The sequence below is a fragment of the Drosophila simulans genome, chromosome 3R (assembly GCF_016746395.2).
Source record: "Drosophila simulans strain w501 chromosome 3R, Prin_Dsim_3.1, whole genome shotgun sequence".
Taxonomy (NCBI): Eukaryota; Metazoa; Arthropoda; class Insecta; order Diptera; family Drosophilidae; genus Drosophila; species Drosophila simulans.
Window position 1 is genome coordinate 15,127,629 of NC_052523.2, and position 19,869 is coordinate 15,147,497.

At 42.2% G+C, this 19,869-nt stretch overlaps 1 protein-coding gene across 2 annotated transcripts in view; it reads right to left on the bottom strand.

The window, feature by feature from the left end:
• Positions 1–19,869, bottom strand: part of LOC6728577 (irregular chiasm C-roughest protein) — a 77,692-nt gene that overhangs the window by 43,199 nt on the left and 14,624 nt on the right. Inside the window, exon 2 of one of the 2 annotated variants that reach the window (XM_016175130.3) lies at positions 13,158–13,575. In XM_016175130.3, the coding sequence (XP_016035209.1) occupies positions 13,158–13,248 (91 nt within the window). In that variant the 5' untranslated portion in view covers positions 13,249–13,575. Of the gene's footprint in view, positions 1–13,157; positions 13,870–19,869 lie in introns of both variants that reach the window. The other variant, XM_016175131.3, reaches the window with a different exon arrangement.

Genomic DNA, 19,869 nt, shown 5'->3' on the forward strand with positions numbered 1-19,869 from the left:
CGATAAATCACAATCGGTATTTGGCCAAGGATCGCGACACGTTCGCGCTGCCACAAAGTTTATTAAACGCTTCGCGACTTTGGCAATAACTTCGACTTCGGCGCTCTGGCTGGGGATTGCAATAAATTTGCTTTAATGTGCAATTTATGGGACACCATTTAATTAGTTTCAGTTGTTCGGCGGGGAAATTGATGTTGACAGAGATTATTGGTCCGGGCACGTAATGCAGCTAAAGGCCCCCGGCGGCGCTCCGATCCGTTTGCCTTTTGCTAATGGGCCAAAGTTGACTGGCGGAAAATGGCGGCGGAGCAGGGGGCATCTTGGCGAGCTGCCTCCAGTTTATTTGTACGTGTCACCGAAGGACTTGCGCCCCGGCTATGAGACTATAACTTCCGCTTGGCGCCCATTGACCTCGTCAACATTTATCTAACGGTTAAATGCCAGACACACCACACCACGCTATAACACACACTTTCCCATTTCGGCCCACACAATCACACATCGTGTCTGTGCGCACTGAAGCTTTTGTCTAAAAGTTTTTCCCTGCCAATTTATTTGTGTTTTGTAGTTGGCAAGAGGGACTTGTGTTAGTTATGATTATGGCCGTGTTTATGGCACTGGTTGAAAAGCCTTTATCAAGATTAATTGCTGGAAAATTGTTATGCCCCAACGACACTTTTAGCCTAATGTCTTTTCATCTCGGCCCGAAGTTGCTGTTGCTGCTGTTGTGCTACTTAAATATTTACCAGCATGTTGAATACTTGAATGCCTAAATAGTTGGGCCAAATCGATCGATATGCTCACACGCTCGCTACGTTACATTATTCTAATGAAAAACCGTGCTGGGTTTGAAGCTGTCTCCAGAGGGTTGACGGTGGAGTTTACCGCGTTTCTTTGGAAATCGTTCCGATTCCTTTGGCGGAACTCTTTGAACCCACCGCTGGCAAGTGGGTATGTAAAAAAAAAACCTATTACAACATGCAAATAATAATTGCGCTATTAAAAGTTGCATATTAAATGCGACACGACAACAACATCAGCTTGCAACCTGCAACCAGCAACGTGCCACACTCAGGCCCAAAACAAGTGGCGGGAATGTGTAACGCTGACGCCCAACAATATTTTGAACCCCTTACATGGAACAGAACACTTTGGGCGTACTCGAAAGTAAACAAGCCGAACGAATGCCCTTTCAAAATATAAATCCCAAATATACAAGAACCTCACAAAAACGGAAATATTTTAAATATTTTAGAAACGCTAAAGTAACTACTTTGAATAAGTTTTGAAATCTGAACGTAATCAATCTTATAATCAAAGGACTTTCTTGAACGGAGTCAGTGTGTTGGCCAGCGGCAAAACCTTGGCACATAAATTATTCATTGATTAGCAACAAATGCCATTAAACATGCACCCAAAGTGCTGGCCCCTTCAATCCTTTGGATTGTGTGCCTTGGTAATAGTTTTGGCCCATGTGTGTGCGTGTGTGTGTGCGGAGACACTTTAAACTGTCATTTGTTTGCCGATTGTGTTTGCCTTGCGTTTTGGCCGCCTGCATATCTGGTTATTGCCCAATTGTCTGGCTCCGATTGCGATTCGGTTCGCTGATGGTTCGCCTAAAAGCAAGTCATAAATTTTTGCTGCTGCCATCAAAAGAGCGCTAAACGGCTTACATGGCCACGCCTACGCCGGCAAGCACGCCACCCACAAAGCACCACCCACCGCTCGGTCCCAAAACAGTTAATGCCAGCGGAGACCATGAAAATTCCCTCTTTTTTTTTATTCACGTAGGCGAATCTCGAATATACCCGCACTCCCAAATATATATATGAACCTATGTATATATAGAGAAATTTTAATTTAAATGTTTTTGGCAGCCTTTTGGCCGCTCACCGCACCCGCACACACATACGCGGCTTTTATGCGCTGATTTTGTGGGCGAAGGGGCTGGGAAAAATGGGCGACTGAGTGGGCGAGCGCTGAGCTTGATGAAAATCTGAAAATGCCCGGCAAAGCGAACATTTTTCAATGGGATTTTCTTGTTTTTTTTAAACATTTTTTTTTATTTTTTTGCAGCAACCAAGCCAGTACATTTTTTTGCCGCTTCATTTTTGTTTGCCCTGGTAAAAATTTTTCTGTAGGTGACCCTGAACTGGGCGGTGGGTTGCGGCTGCGGTTTTGTTTTCCCAGCGCTTCTTGTTGTTTTTCCTGCACGTTGTTGGCCGGGCATAGAAAAGGGCTCACATACGAGTTATGCAGCTGCTCTCGGTGCGGCTTTTAATTTGCTTAATTTTGCGCTTAGCCACAGCAGCTGGCAGAGGCTACTTTTGAAAGCGAAAGGATATAGCCGAGTGACAGGGGCGTGGCAGTCGGCGATGGAGGCTGAAAATCCACGCTGAGCCATTCTCAGCCTGCGGCTAATGTGGCAACAGATGTTGGGGAATTCAGTTTTTTTTTTTTTTGTATTGCCTTAAATGTGAATGCGAGATGTGGGCCATGGGTTTTGATTAATTATTGTCGGAGGTGCTGGTAAATTGCTAATACAGGCAATACATGGAAGGGTAAAACATGGTAGTCCTGATTTCTATACGCAGCACATGTTTTAAGGGAATTAAATATAATGCTTAAGTGAGGAAAATTTCTTTAAGTCTTGCAAGTTATTAGAATATCTTTGTTCAGTGCATACATTGTGTATATCAAAGTAAGTTATAAAACCTAATGTGAATACAGATATATATCTCGATTTCAGACTCAGCTGGCTCCATTTTCCCATTAGAGCTTAGTGCAGGAAAAGTTGCCCTTCTGCAGAAAAAGCCATAACCATAGCCATATTTTGATATAATCGCCAACACACACTCGCACGCATATATAAAACCGATCCGAACGAGATTAGTGAGCTGCCGGGGCACGCCTCGAAATTGATTTCATGAATATTTCAAAAGGTTTCACGCACATGCCAGTAAAAATGGGTCGGAGGGAAGTGCCGATGGGAATGTTTTGGGGCTAGGGTAGATGGTGATCCGGTGTCTGTGTATCAATTAACCTGCCCCTCTAACACTTTGTTGTGGTTGCCAAAGAAAAATGGCAAACAAACAAAAAAAAAAAAAGAAAAGGGGCCAGCTTTAAAAGCAGTAAGCATATTTTTCAACGCCCAGTTGGTTTTCGACCTAAAATGAATTTCAATCAGGCCGCCGTTTTAATTGACCGCCAATTTTGGCAGTGGTCGAAAGTTTTTACTGGAAATTCCTTTTTGTATGGAAATTTAACGTGAAATTCGTTTAGTTATTGACTTTATCACGTTTTGTGGTCGACTCGAAATTGGCAGGCCAGACAAAAGGACCACGGAGAGGTGTGGCGGGCCAAACCAAGTGTAGCTGACCTTGCAAAGCCTCTTCAGACAGCCATAGCCATTCGCATTCGCATGTCGAAAGTTGTCGGCGCAGCAAAGTCAAGACTCTATGCAGGAAAAGGTGGAGCCGGGGGAAAAAAGGACAAGTTCATCGCACCAAAAGGACCAAAAGTCCAGACAGCTCCAAGGCATATCCGTATCCATGTATAGTATACATGTGTGTGTCTCCGTGCGTTTGGGTCCTGTGTTTGACTTTGGGCTTGCAGCCAAAACTGTTATCAGCCATTTTAATAATGGCCAGCTTAAAGTGTAGGACAAGAAAAATGTTTGCCAACAAAGGAACGACGGAACGGCAAGGAAACGAACGAACGAATGAAAGGGCCTCAAGAAATTGTGAGAAAATCATTAAAAATTCCCAGGGCAGAGACATTGAGTTGGGCCAGAGGCCAATATACCTGGCCCTAGACTCTCATCGCATGCTGAGTATTTAGCCGAGGTCAAATTGATATGTCTGCCAGGACGAAAATGGGACAAAAGGACAGACAGGATGGGCCAGTGAAAGAGAAAGATGTATGGCTGGCAATTGTCGGAAACGGAATGCAGACATTCAAAGAATTTGTACTTGAGAAATACTGCAATATACGTATAAATAACTAAACTAATAAAAAGAATAAATTCAATAAAAATTTTAATGCCTTTTACTTTTTATATTTAAATAAATATTCGGTTATCAAATACGATTTAAAATCATTTGTTGTGAGAAGTAGCTTATTTCTTTATCTGCACGAATAATGCATACATCACAAGCAGAGAACGAGTATTAGTAGATATTCAAGTCCTGTCTGTACTTTGCGTCTTCCATTAGTGACGACGAACAAATGTCACTCGAGCGTAATTTACAAGCACTAGAAAAAGTGTCATCCAAACAGGGGGATTGTTAGTGGGGATGGGATGAAGTCCTAGTAATCGTTATCAAGTGAGTCACAGGTTCACCCCTTGTAGTTTTACTGCACATATCTGTTAAGGTTCTCAAGTAGGCCTCATTACAAATCAGAAGGAAATTTATTTGGCTGAATTATCAAACGTCATAGGGATGTGAAGCCAGCAGTTGGAAAATAAGCTTAGAAATTAAAATTCACAGGTTCTTATTTATAGAAACCGTTGCTTTGCTTTAAAGATATAAATGGAATGCCAACTAAAATCGGATTTCCGTACAGCTCAAATGTCATCAACCAAAAAAAGCCTTCACAACAAACGTTTCCCAAAAAAAATAGAACAATAAATCCATGCGCAGGGAAAAAATAAACTCAGAAGAAAAAATTTAATACACCGGAATAAGTGTCTTGGAAAATTTATTTCATCAATTTTACAGTAAATTGTTTAGTGCATGCCCCTCCGCAACAACAACAACAACTGGGCTATAAACAGCTTAACTCACACAAAAACACGTATACGCACAATGGCACAATTCTCAGAAGCAAAATAAATCGATAAATCTTAAAAATCTTTTTGTTTGGACCAGGTCGAAACCGAGCGAAAGTAAACACAACAGGCGCTCAGCCAAAGGGCTTTAAAGCATCAAATATTACGCATACGCAGCGTGTGCGGCGGGCAGAGCAAGAGCGAGACAGCAGGCTAGTGTGGAAAGGGTGGCGAGGGAAAGGGAGATAGATAGAGCCAGTTGAGGCCAGCTTACCCACAGAGCTTTTGCCAGATAAACGGACCATGGACTGCAGCAGCCACAAGAGTTGTACGACCGACTCCCGCCGACTACATGTGTAAATTACGACGGAGTGAGGGCGTGGCCTGTGGCGGGGGGCTTAGAAAGAGAGAGATAGTGGCGCAGGGAGTGAGACAGCAAGTGGCTAAAAGTGTACGTAAAAATGCATGATATATGGTAAATGTTTTGTGGCATTTTTGGCTTAGTTCTGCTGCGCCAAGCGCCATGAAGCCTTGGCTATATCTCCGGCAGTATCTGTTACTCGTAGCAAGCATAATGCATACAAATTGTGGCATTTTCTGTGCCAGCTCAACTGCTCAACTGTTCAACTGCTCGCAGTGAGAGTCCGTTGTGGCATGCCATTTTCCCAGCCATTTTCCGAGGGCATTGAACATGACATTTAACGATTGCCCATTGATAAGGGCGTGGCGCTGCCCTGGAACAAAGTGCACTTCAGCATTCGTCCAGGCGGAGGTGAATCTCACTTTGAATTTCAGGGGTCAGGTGGAGGTGAAATCATTTCAAGGGGTTGCAGTTGATGCGCGAAATGAAATGGAAAATGTATAATTCTACAACAACAACTGACTGCTAACTAATATAGTTATCATACCATATATAACATCTTTATAACATTACATTACACACCTATATAACTTTTTAGTTTCCTTACCATAAATTGTACACAACCATTTCCCCGAGACATAATAAAGTTCAATGTAAATGAAGGCGGCCCAAAAGGAAACCACAAGCTCAAAGTTTTTTCTTAGGAGGGCGGTGAGTTTAGTAATAGAAACCTAAACACTAAAATTGAATTATCCGCCTTGACCGAAGCACAATTTAAAAATTACTCGCTCGGAAAATTCAATCAGCCAGCGGAATAAGGAGGAAGGACACCTTTCCTCTTGCGAAAGTAAATAAATAAAATAAAAACCCGAAAACAATTTGAGAAGGCAGCCGCCAAAGAAGGACTAGTGAGGGAAGCCCAAAACATCTTTAAAAGGCCAGCAGGAAAATGCCTAAGATGCTTAGTATTTTTGGTTCTTCTTTGATTTTTTTTTTTGTGCTTGGGCCGCTGAGGCATGGAAAAAATTTACACAATTTAATGTGTTTTTTTTCCGGCTGCTTACAAAGGCTTCAAGGAATTCCGGGGCTTACTCGTTGTGTGTGTTGACTCTGGCTTTAAGCTGCTCAACTGAAGCGCGAAACGACAATTTGCGCTGGTTGTTTGTTCCCCTGCTGCCACTCCTCCAATTTTTGCTTCTTTTTCTGCGCATTAGTAGCGGTGAGCAGGCCGAGGAAAATCACTTGGCCGCCTAACTAAATAAACGGCTTTCCCAGCCACCCTTTTGTGTGCTCGTTCGCGGGTGTTGATTTTCCTTAAAGCATAGACAAGCACCTGCCTAGGCTCGCATGTTTACGGTTTGTTAGTTTATTTTGCACTTACTGCTGTGCCACGCCTACGTCCTCGCACCGCCCACTCAAATCGTGAGCCTTTAATAATGACCCGGCTAAGTGCGAGCAATATAATTAAGAGCACCTCGCAGAAATCTGGCTGCTGCAGAAATCGTTTAGGGTCGTTAAATTCTTGTAATCATATACACGAATCCTTGACAAGGACAATGAGACTCGAACAGTTAACTGCGAAGCAGTAATTATATTTCGGATTAAAAGCTTTAACCGAAATGTTTTCAGAAAAATTACAAATGCATATGTAAGTTTGTCCACATACAAATTAAAATTGCGATCAAAGTAACTTCTTAATCAAGTCTGAATCTTCTTACATTTTCTATATTCCTTAAACACTTTTTCGATACATTTTTTCTAAGTGGCCCTTTCTTGCGAGCGAACATTCCTCTTATGAAAGTCACATAGAGTTCCTTTCGAGCATGCTTAATCCAGCTTATTTCCACCGCAGCTTGGGGAGAAATCGGCCTGAAGCCAAGGGTTCAGCACTCATTATTTATACCCTGACATAGGATCTCAATAAGAAAACATTTCCTGTTTTCCTTGCTTTCAGTCTAAATTTCAATTGGATTATTTATGGCAACAACCGCAGTTCTTGGGCAATAACAGGGGGGGTGATTTGGGAAAGTGTGTTAGACATTTTCACGTGTGCGACACAAACACACAAAGTCTGGGAAATGAACACAAATTCATTACAGCAGCAACATCGAATAATGGCTTTGTCTGTAAGTAGCTTGTGATTGAATTGAGCCAGCAGTCGTTGCCCCAAACCGAAGTCCTTTACCTTCCGCTCACCTGGCAATTGTTGTCTGCGAGTGTGTGGGTAGATCAAGGTAACACGAGCTGTGTATGTGTGTGACAAGCCGAATGAAAAATGAAATCAAAGCATTTAAAGCGCGACATGCGCTGACAATGTAAACGACACCAACGCTGCGGCTCTGCCACTGACAGCATTCCACTTGGAATCGCACCCATCCGCTCCTTTTTCCCCTTTGGATTAGCACTCGAGATCCTTTGGTTATTTATGTGTGTGTGCGCCATAAAAAACGAGCTAGATCCCCCTTACATGAGCACACACACACATACGACCGCTGGAAAACTCTGAAATGTACACACACCGTGAAACCTTTTCAATTATTTCTCTGTGCAGTTCGCTTGGCTTTTGGGTTTCGGTTTGGGGGTTTTCCTTTAGATTTAGGTGTGCTTTTCCAGCAGAAGCAAACTCAACATTCTAAAAATCACATAAAATAGGGACCAATTCAGATTTCAGTGGTATTAAATTGAAGATGTTTTCAATAATCTGATTATGAGAAATAAATATATTTTAAATCTGAACTGTAAACTGAACTGTATTATGCTTTAGTAACCTTTTAGGGTCTCATTTTACCGGCCCAATTACTTATGATTAAATTGCCGGCACCCACACAGATTGATTTGCCATTAGCAAGGGCAATTCATCATCTGTCACCCACACCACCCATCCCGCCCACCAGCTTTCCCTCGGCAATTGTCCCACATACTGTGCACTTATCATTGTTGACATTATGGGGATCGGGATCCCGTCAATCCCGTTCCGCTCATTACATGGCAAGTATGCGTGGCCCTGTTAGCGCCTAAAAGCAATTCGTTGTAACTATTTTCTATAGAAGGCCGCGCCATTAATGTCTCTTTGCGTAAACAATTTTAATTTCCCAACGACTGCGGCAAGTTTTGCATTCGCATTCTCGCTCCCATTCCCATTCGCAGTTGCAGTTGCATTCGATAAGAGGCGACAAGCCCGCAAATGGGCTGGGGCAACAACGCCAACAACACAAACCTGGGGCACACAAACTGGTGGCAAATTATGGTAAAACATACAGGGGGCGTGGCCCGGTGGGCGGTGGCATATGAAACGAGGACTTGGCATGCAAACCAAGTCATGGCAGGTGGAAAAGGCAAAGGAGGCAGACAGGCCGGGCTGGCATGCCGTTTGTCTATCTGCACACTTTGAGATAAAATCGAGGACTCTCAGCCACAATTAGTTCCGAATAAAACACTTGCAGTCAATAATGTGTTTGAAATTGGAAAATTATCCCACAAAACATGATAATTTCTTTTGGGTTTAAGTTAACTTAGTAACTATAACTTATAGTTCATTTAATTAATTTATAAAGTTCTTAAATATATTTCAAGAAAACGAGATATATATATTTACGGTCAATCTATTCTTCTTTGATTATTCTTACATATTTGGACTTAACATTTAGGTTGTTTGCTTTGCACTTTTTTTTTCAGTGTACTGTCTGCCCTGTCTGCATGAGTGTCTTTGGCGCAATGCAAGTGACAGTTTATGGCATGCAGGTATGGCATGCATTTTATTTGCTTTCGATTAGACCCAACTAACTGTCTCGTCAGCTGCAGTTTGTTTGCCCATTGTTTATGGCGACTAATTTCGTGTTAAGAAATTTGCAAGCAACCCGTTCGAAACTTGGAATTCGCCAGCCAACCCAGGGCCCATTTGTCATGCCCGAATGGGCGTTTTTCCAAGGAGTCTAGACGAGGGTCCGCTCACCCAAACCATCCTCCATGCCGCCTGTCAGCGGCAGCTGTTCGTCTGTCTGTCAGAAGGGCGGGCCGCCCGAGCTGAACTTGAATTTTAAACGCCGAACCGCAAAGAACATGTGTGTGTGCGGTGTTGTCTGTGGTCATTAAATGTCAGCGGCAGACAGGAAAAAATCAAATGCTTAACAGACCTTTGGAGCACCGCACATTACGCATTAATAAGCTGGGAGCGCTTTTTAAATGACTCCAATAACTGTCATACTTGACATTACCAATGCAAGCAATCCACTTGCCTGGACAGGTTCATTAATTTTAGCTCAGGGATAGGCAACAGAAGCGATACTAAATATAACATCGAAAGTGATTAATTTTGAATATAAGTTTGATGTGCCTTTAATGATTTTACAAAGCTGATTTCTTTTATTGGTTGCAATATATGATGGGTTCATTTCCACCTCCTAGCCGAGCTGTTAATTAGTTTTTCGCATGTGGCATAAATCATTTTATAAAAGCACCGAGCTGAAAAACGCTAAATCAACAGATTCACGTTGCCCCACTTGATGATATTGTCACGTACGGCGTCATACGCTGCGTATGCGCAACAAATCCAGGCCAAAGCCAAATAAACATAATTTTCTCCTTTTTTTCGCAACTGGCTCTGTTGCTTTTGCTGTGGCCCATCAACAATCAAGCTAAAAGCCCCGTTCAGGTGGAGTTTTCAGTATTTTCTTCCGTTTTTTTTTATTTTTGAAGGGGGGAGGGGTTCGCGGAGACTGAGCATGTGAGTGTGTGTCGCATATGTAACAATGTTTGCCCGGCCAGATTAAAAATTATGCTTTGTTTGCCCAACTGTCAGCAGAAAAGCACGAGCAACAACAATACGTACGACATCGAAAAACCCCCCAAAAAACACAACAAAACGACGAGCAGAATAAAAAACGTGGTGTAAAAAACTTTTCTGGCCTACACACAGTGACAGTGACAACAAACCAAACAAAAGTTGGCAAAGCCGGGTCTCGTTGTTCTTACCTTGTCCCGAAAATGTGTGTCAGCTGATGCATAAGAGCTACTATACAACACCACCCACCACGCATCATAATCATTTTTTTTCGGCCACTCTGTTGTTGCTAGCAATCAGCATTTTTCTTTATTTCTGCCCGTTTTGCAAGCTGAAGTTTATTTTGTAAACATGCCACTAAAAGTTTTCCACTTTGCTCTAAAATACTCAAACCGAATGCCAACACCAGCGACAACGTGTCCCACTCACCCACCCCCCCCAAAAAAAAGAAACCCTCCTCCTTTGTGTTTGCTGTTTTTTAGTTAATTTAAAAAGTTTTTTTGCAGCTCCTGGCTTGCAGAGAAATTTTCTGTCGTCTCTCGTTTTTGATTTGCAGCAGTCAGAAAAATTGGTAAACGATTCGTCGAAATGTTGTTAGGGCACTACCACACACCAACACTTACACCAACACCAACAGAAACACAAACACACACACACAAGCACAGTGGGATATTTTTGTAGTGGCAGTTGGTATGTAGTTGCGGCCGCTCGAGTCCTGGGAAAACTGACATTTGTGCGCCTTTTCCTTCAGTATTTTTCTTTACATTTTCCTCCCTCGTTTTGGCCAAGGAATTGCTTTTACAGTTTTTTCGTTGGTTTGCTTTGCTTTTGACTGCTGCTGCTCAAAATGTTTCTTTTATTTATGTGCTGTCACCGAAATTGAATTAGAAATCGCTTGCTGGCAGCCACACCGTCGTAGCTCCAAATGGATCTGAACTCTGAAATGTGTGGCGAAAGCGGATGCTTTTAACTATTTACTCGAAATTTAAGTCAACATGTCTATAGTTTCATTTACCTCAAATAAGCAAAAACTAAGCCCCCCTTATACCATAAAATATAATTAAATGGCTAGATTTCATTATTACAAGGGGGAAATATAGCATTTCTACTTTACATATATTAAATTTTGGCTCTTTTCCTTAATATCCAAAATATCTATGTTCAAGCCTCAACGTGGTTTTCAAACTAAAGTGCAGATTTCATTCGAAAGCAAAGCAAGCCCTTTAATGGCCCTTTTAACCTCTTCTCTGAATTTCAATGGCCACGTTATCTGGCGAAGATGGCTCGCTTTGGTTACCAAAACATTTGCCATTGTCTGGTCGTCTGTTTTGCCAAAGCTGAAGCCGTTAACTGCAGTCCGGAAACTGCACGTTCGGCGGCCTTTAATTAGATTTCATTCCAGCAAGGACATCGTCGTCCTGCTAGTCTGCTGATATTATTCTTGGCGGACATCGACGCCCGCTGACAACTGGCTGCTGTCCTGCGAAATGCCACTTTGCATGTATCTCCATCTTGCTAAAAAAAAAGGAAAAAGTGTTTCGCTTTTTTGCGTGAAAAATGATGGGAAATAATTTGCCAACGACACTGTGTCCTTCGCCGGCGAAAAGCACCCAGGCTAAAGTGGGTCGTGAACGTGCGTTTGACGTGGCCATTTGGCGCACCTTCCTGGAGATGGAAAAATATTGTGGCAATGGGCTGGGTGGCTGGGACAGGGGCAAGGGCTTGTTTTCTCTGGGATGCTGCCCTTTTTCTCGCTCTGTGTATTTAGGTGAAATTTATTTTACTAATTATTATGTAAGCGCATCGCCGTCCAGCGGCATCAAGTGTTGGTTAATGAAATTAAAGCGTGTTCAAAGTGGGCCACGCCCACCAACCATCCGACCATCGTCTCTAATTTTCCATTACGTAATTTATGTGCCAGCTGTGTCTAACACGTTTTTAAACCCAGCATAACGCAAATGATCGATAATTTATACCCATAAAATAAAGTTAACCTTGCTGTCGTAACTCCTGCAAGCGCTCTGCAATATGATAATGTTCAGGTTTTAACTCAATTTCGGAGCGCCGGGTAAATTCCCCTGGCCCAAAGTGGACAGCAAAATAAATTTGTCCACACATATCCAGCATTTATACACATACACTATATATAGTGCTATGTTATATATATATTTTTTATAGCTCTCCGGGGATAATCAGCGACCAGGAGCAGCATCGGTGGCAAAGCTAATGTAAAGTCCAACGCAGACACATAAAAATGTGAATTTATGCATTTTTTCGGCGCTGGAACAGTGAACAGTGGGCCAAAGTAGCCACCGCAGGGAGTGGGAGCAACAGCTTCCTGCCAGGTGAACGGACGGTGGATGGGGATGGTGGACATCCTGGCATCGTGGCGTCCTGGAGCATCGGAGGTGACACAGGTGACGCTTTTGTGGATTTGTGGCCAGCATTGGCGTTTATTACTGGATGCTGCGCAGAGAGGAAGGAAGTGCGCACATGTCGCCCAGGAAAAAAGCTACGGCAACGAAATATCCATAATGAAGTTGTAAAAATTGCAAAAATTTTATTTCCTTCTTTTCCGTATTAATTTAAACATTTCAACCTCGCGCTGGGAAAAACTTTTGTTCGTTTATGCAAACGACAAAACCGAAGGGAGAAAAAAAAAGTTGGCTGACCACATTTTTAAATGTTTGGTCAGAAAAAATATGTACCGAACTTCAAACAATGGATTTAAATGTTCAATTAAGGGCAACGCGTGAATAAATTGTTAAAGGCCAAACTCAGATAGCTCCAATAACTCAGGTATACATCAGCATATTTGCATTTAAATTCAATTCAAAAATGGTTCCATCTTTCGCCTAATTAGCCAAGTAAACCTTATCTCTCGACAGACTTTTTCTTGACTTCAAGTCACAAACGACTAATTAAAAGTGTGTAACTTTTGCTGCATAATTAAATTTTATTTGTCCTCTGCGTCAGACAAAAGTTGAAAAACAAAAGCACTGGCATTTTAAAGCCTGACTGAAGACTGGGAAAAAAAATTTGAGTAAACAATGTGAATGTGAAAAATTGTCATTACAAATGAAAGGGATCCCAAATGGCAGGGAAAACAATTGTAAATAAAATATACCGGTTACATGAGGAAAAATAATAATAACTCGTTGGCTTGAATGAATAATTTTAATTTGTCCATTCGTCGTTGATAGGGTGAAATGTACACACACTTCATCCTCGACTTCATCACTCACCTGGCTTGAAGCCATCGGCATGCTCGTGCGAATTGGCATGGGTAATGGCTCCCATGATCAGGCATATAAGGATTGGACCGGTGAAGGACATGGTTATAGCTGGCTGCTCCCGATCCGATTGGCCAATTGGTGATAACTGTTTGGTTAGTATTCTGCGCTGGGCTTCGCAATTTGCCGAGGCTCACTGCACGGGCATTAGGTATGCAAATAAATTGGGTTCTGGCTGCTCGAACATCGCTTCAAATATGTAAGCTCGTTGCTCTAATTCACTCGCTCGATGATTCCTTCCTGTTTGGCCGGGCGTTTTTATCGTTTCCACTCGGCTTTTCGCTTTTCACTTAATTAAAAACTTTTGCTCTGCACATAAATTCATTTTAATATTTACAAACATTTTTTGCCCGGCTCCTTAGCCGCTCGACTGTTTGTACAAAACGCATAACCGTTAAGATGAATTTTTAATAGAATTTGACGAGGCTTAACTTTGGTCACCTAAATATGTGTGTGTGTGTGTGGATAAGTGTGTTGGTAGGTGTGCGCGTGTGTTCGTGCACAGTGTGTGTGTTTGTTTGTTTATAAATATTTAAAATAAAGCGCGCACGTGCTGCTCATTTCGCGCTCTTTTTCTTGCCCGCTCGGCATTAAAAATGTAATTTCAAATCCTTTTGCCTCGCATCCTGGAGCTTTGCCGTGTCCTTTCCTCTTCGAGTGATAACTGCAATTAAACAGAAAGAGAGACAGTTGAATAGTGAGCCAGGATAGCGGTCGTTTCATGTGGTTAGTTGGGTTTTAATTAAAATGCTCGCATATTTGCCCACTAAGCCAGTTCCTTTTGGAGGATTTCCCGTCGCTGCTCTGCCATAAATAAATGCTCATTAATTCGAAGGCCATTACGTAATGCCAGAACACAAGCCGAGAACAACTTAATGCCAATCAATAATGATGGATTAGCCGGGGACACACACAGGAGAATTCCATCTATCTGCCTGGGTTACGCAAACGAATAGCTCAAGTTTGGATGGAGTTTAGATGGGAATTAATTGGGGAAGCAGAAAGCAAAAGAACACTGAAGAAGAAAATGGCCAGATATGATAGAACTTCTATAAAACAATATGCACCTTAATTAATAGCTAAATGAGAGGTTTGCATTTCAAAATATATTTTAAGGCCAATTATAATACTTTCTCATAAGTGCTAAATTCTCTTCACATTCTCTTTTGATTAATGCACTTGGCACTGCTTATTGCCAACTTTTTTCTTCCAGTACATCAGGACATTTAGATTCGCATACGCAGAGACAAAGGAAGATCTCTGCCACATGACATTCCCAATCGCCTTGTCAATGGCCTAATGTGTGGCCACGGTCTTAAGCAGGGAAAACTTGGTATCTCCCCTTGCCACCCACACCACCCCCTTGCTAACTAACGGTAATTGACAAAAGAGTCATGAAAACTTTGACTTGAAAGTTGTTGCCACGTTTTTGTTTAACACGCAGCCAAACAAGCTGACAAACTTGTATGACAGCCAGTCAAGCGAAGTTCTCCTGGCAGCGCCTGGGAAAAACTCTAGATGCCTGGTGGTTGGCTGCCAGGAGAAGGACGGCGGACGCAACAGGATGTGGGTTCAGGTGCAGGTGTGATGGGTCAGAGAAGCAGTCTCACCTGAGCAGCAGTCACACCCAACACCCACAAACACACACCTCAGGGACAAGTTGTGTTACTTGAGCAAGTTTGCATTGGGTAATTAAGAGCTGTGCAAGTGTTTATTGAGAGATTGTCGGCGGAGAGTGTCTCTACTTATGTGAGTGGGGCTTCCACGCGGCGGGCTCCCCGGAAAGTTTAGTTTTTCCAAGCCGAGCAGACCACAAAAGGGAAATGGGGAAAAAACTTCGAGTGCTGAGAACGATTAAGGTGGGTAAGATACCATCTTCGTTAATATTCTTAGGGCATAATTGTGCGGGATATTGTAATAGCAAACACCCCGTTATAAATAAATTCTTAGCAGATATCTCGTAACTTTTCCCATTACCTTACTACGAAAGCAGTCGACAAAGCTATCCTTTAAGCTCATTATATACGTATATAACGATCTTGAGATGTGCATTTGTAAGCGCTTGTTTAATTTCCCTATCTGAAGTATAATCCCCTTTGATATGGATCTAGCAAAGTAATAATTCTGCACGGCTTTTTTCCCCCATTTCGGTCCGACAAATTCCACGTCACTTGGCTAGTCAGTGAACCCATTTGCCTATGCCTATAGAAACAGTCAACAAATGGCACATTAGGACCTAAAACCGATGGTAGCGACTGAAAAAACAGGCGAGCAAACAAAAACCATTGACAAAAACCCAGTCAATTATGCCAACAATATGCACACATTTCAAAAACGATGCCAGTCCAGGAATCAGTATAAAAACAACAACAAGAACAACCAGCACGGCAAGGACAACACGGATATTCCATAAAACTATAGCAATGTTAAACAACAACAAAAAACAAGGTGGCCGAGCACGAGGGAAAATGCGAAGTGGGGTCAGAAAAACCTAACCAAACCGAACGGAATGAAATGAAATGAATAAGCTATGGTGGTAGTGGAGTCCAGGGAAATGGGAAATGGAGTCAGTGTGAAGTTGGTTGAATGTTTTTTGCCCTGCGGCGATAGTTTTATTTTTTCCGACTCTGGCTACGCTTTTAAAAAGTGCTTTGGTTTCCAGATGCAATTGAAATCATTAAAAGTGAAAATTGCTGCTTCAATTGGTTGCAAAAATAAAAATATCTTAAAATAGATTTTTTTATTCACCCTTGAATGCCACATGTTGGTAATGATATTAAAATGATATGGTATTTTTTATTATTTAAAGAGTATTTGGTTAAATTTCGGAAATGTTTTTTAAATACTTTTTATTACCGATATATTTATTTAATAAATACCTCTTTTGTGTACATTCTAGTGAATTCAAAACATCGACCAGGAAAGCGCACATTTTTTAGTCGCTCCTTTTTTGTATTCACATTTTCATTGCAAGTTACCTGGCAATGCCTTTGGGCGCTTAGCGAATAAATTGAGCGCAGCAATTTCATTTAAATGTGCACAATAAACTTAGTTCATGACCCTCGAGCATTTTGGTTGCACGCCCCTCCCCCGCCTTCGTCCTTCTCGGTGTGTTGTGTCGTTTATGTCTGCACATCGTCTAAATTGTAAATCACATTAAATTTGCGAGCAACATGCATAATGCAGTCCAGGCCGGCGAAAGGCGGCAAAAGGGGCAAAAAGACGCAGCCAGGACGAGCGACAGAGCCACAGCAGGAAGCGGAAGTGCAGACACATACACATACACACACACTTAAGTGAATTTTCTTCTTTTTGTCTTTTTTTTCTGTGGGGCAATTGAAATGAAATGAATTGCGGTTGAGGAGTCGGCAAACAAAGCAAAGTCAGCAACATGAAACAGAAGAAACTTAAGGAGGAGACCGAGCCATACGTCGCGAAAATTGCGCTGGGAAAAACTGTCGCAAGCCGTCGAAATCGATAAACATGGGAAAGAAGGACGAGAAGCGGAAAAACCCGAGCAGAGGAAAACTCAAGCGAGCGGGCTGAGTGAGTGGCACCCAGCATAAAGGTAATTTAGTCGCTTGACATGCTTTTCAAACTGCCAAACGTTTTTCATTTCGCTTCACTCCGCTTTCCCCATCGAGATTTCCTGCACTTGTTTTTACAGCATTGCATTCGATTTGCATTTCCTGCGATTGTTAGATTGTTAGATAGTTGGATAGGTAGATAGTTTTGGGTGTGTGGCCATCTATATCCATCTGCGTTTGTCAGGAGATTTGGAGCTATTTGACAGCGGGATGGCTATGCAAATTGATTGGCCAAATGCAAATTAATTTAATGCTTGCTTTAAATGCCAAATGAAACTCCGCTGGCGGGCAGGGCACTCCAATTAAATCCCGCCTCCCTTTAAGTGCAACTGCCCCCCATTTCGCATAAAAATTTAAGCAATATTTTAAAAGCCTGTCTCACGTCTACTGCATATTTTATGCTTTATATTTACAGCGTACGAAATTTTTCGGGATGAACCGGGGGGCTGAGTGGTCGGGCTCCACTTTTGCACCTGCAACTGCAACAATTTCTTCTGGTTCCCGTTGTTGTTTTCCATTTTTGTAGGTGTGTGTATATTTTTATTTTTATATTTTTTCCTGCTTCAATTTCCGGCAAACTGCCGACACGGCTTATCCGAATCGCTCGCCCCCGCTTCTCGCGCCCCAGGCGCCTGGACCATGCCCACTTTCATTTCAACTACACGCTCAAGTGAACTTTGCTAAATAATACAACAAATTGTGCAGTGGGGCCCACTCCAAGCACCCTCGACGCAACAAAATTTAAAACCTTTTCGAGAATTTATATATATATGTAGGAATATGTATTTTGCAACTTGAATTGCATTTTTGAAATCGAGCAAGCTGCGCGGGTGACGACCTAAATATTTGCCCTGTTGTTAAATTAAAAGAGATGGAATAAAACCAGAGTCAGCATTACTGGTGCGAGAAATAAAAGGCAAAACTAAATCAACAAACGCCTACGGGCCAAAGGCAGACATTATGAAAATGGCGACAAACGACCGGAAGTGGCCACCAGCACACCAACACACACGCACACAAAGGCACACACAAACGATGTATGTGTGTGTGGAGAGCAGCACATGGGATAGTATGGCCCGTAGCTAACCTGGTGCTGACTTCCTGCGATTTAAATATGGCCAAGCCGCAGAGCCAAAGCCAAAAGCCAAACAGACGACAACGCATGCTAACAGTCGGGAGGGGGGGGCTGGTGGCTACAGAGGGCGGGAGGGCGTGGCAAGGAAGTGGGACAGCGTAGGAAGCAGCCAGCTATATAATGAGGCTGAAACCACGCTCGCATTCGCCCGCTGCTCATTTCCAGGTCGACATAATTTGTCCATAATTTGTCTGCGTCTTGCGCAGAGCGGTCGGCGGAAGGGGGAGCTGTGTGGAACTCCGTCTGAGGGTTTATCTATGCCCCACCGGGAAGCTATTTATGTCCTCTTTTGGGGCTCCATTCACCCCAGACAAAATTCGGTTACAGCCAACGGCGTGGGGAAATGTAAATTATGAAACTGAGTCGATTTTTAATAGAGAAATTGGGGAAAAACGGAATTTGATATACACCGTGGGAGAAATAGATATTGTACATATAATATTATACTATCGATTTTCTAAGTACTATTGTTTTTTATTTCCAGTGTAGTTATAGGGGTAAAAGAGAGCCACCGCTAATAGTGTGATAAGCGACATGCACACGTGAAAATGACCTACTTAGCCACCTCTTTCCCCTTTTAAGCCGAAGCTAACCATTAATCTAAACCACTTTGGACACGGCACAAACAATTGCCGTGTTGGCCCCGGTGTTAACAACTTTTTCACGGCTCTCACTGGCCACGGACTAATTAAACGAGACGGAGTCTAATCATGTTGAATGTGTGACCACTGATTGATTGATTGATTGCATGCTCGTCCTCTGAAATTCGAAACTCCCTGAACACTTAGCCACGATGAAGAGGCGTTTGAATGGTCATGGCTTAGCCAAAAGTGATTAGAAATCAATACACAGTTTGACCTTATAAAATTTTTTTTATCAAAATCTTTGTTAAACAATGTCATTAGTATAAGTATTGATATTGATTTCATTTTATATTATTGTGGCTCAATTGTTTTTATTTCTTTAGAAGAACTAATTTGATTAAGTGAATAATATTTTAAATCAAACTAAAGGCAATGTTTTCATATATATTTTAACTACGTAAGAGTTTAATTAGTTCAATTTTATTCAATCATTATCTATATATATCGCACATCTAGGCTGTTTAGTAGGGAGGTGCAGCCAGCTTTGCTCTCACACTGAGAAGAATTTTGTATTTTAATATATTCATGATGCATCGCTGCTTGTTGACAAGAAAAAAACAACAGTGGCAGCGGCGATAAAACAACAATAATAATAAAATGTAGCAGCAAGAGCAACAGCTGCAGTGACAATAACTCCTGGCATTGCACATGCACATCCACGCACACGCACACCTATGCAAACAGCCACTGATGTTGCCCACATAAGTATGCTGCACTTTTTGCAGCTGCCTTATAACATAGCGACGCGCCTAGGTGTGTGTGCGTGTTTGTGTCTGCACTGTGTATACTTGTATGTATCTATGCAACAGCAACAGCAGCAGCTGCAGTCGCCGCCAGCCATTACAGCCCCCACCAGCCCCGTCCCTTCACGTTTGTAATTGAAAATGTTTTGTTTTAATTAACTGAAGCGAATTTTTGCAGCTGAAATGTGTGTGTTCGAGGGGTGCGAATGTGTTGGTTGACTTCTAGGCCTTTGGCGGAAATGCTCCTTAAAGCAGAACCTTCACTTATTGTTATTATGATGCGCTTTATTGTCGCGCGAAGCGTGGCGAAATACTTTTGATATTTCTTTACGGCGTCAAATTTATGTTTACAGCACAAGTGGGATGTGCAATGAAAGCTCGCCAAAAACAATGCCAAGCGGAAACGGAAGATCCTGGGATGTATGTATGAGTGCCTGTGCTTGTGTGTGTGGCACTCAAAATGTTTGGGTTATATGAAGACATAAAAGTGTTTTATAATAAAGCAAAGCGTGAAATAATTCACAGCTCTATGTGGTCCTTTGCGAAGCGAAAGAA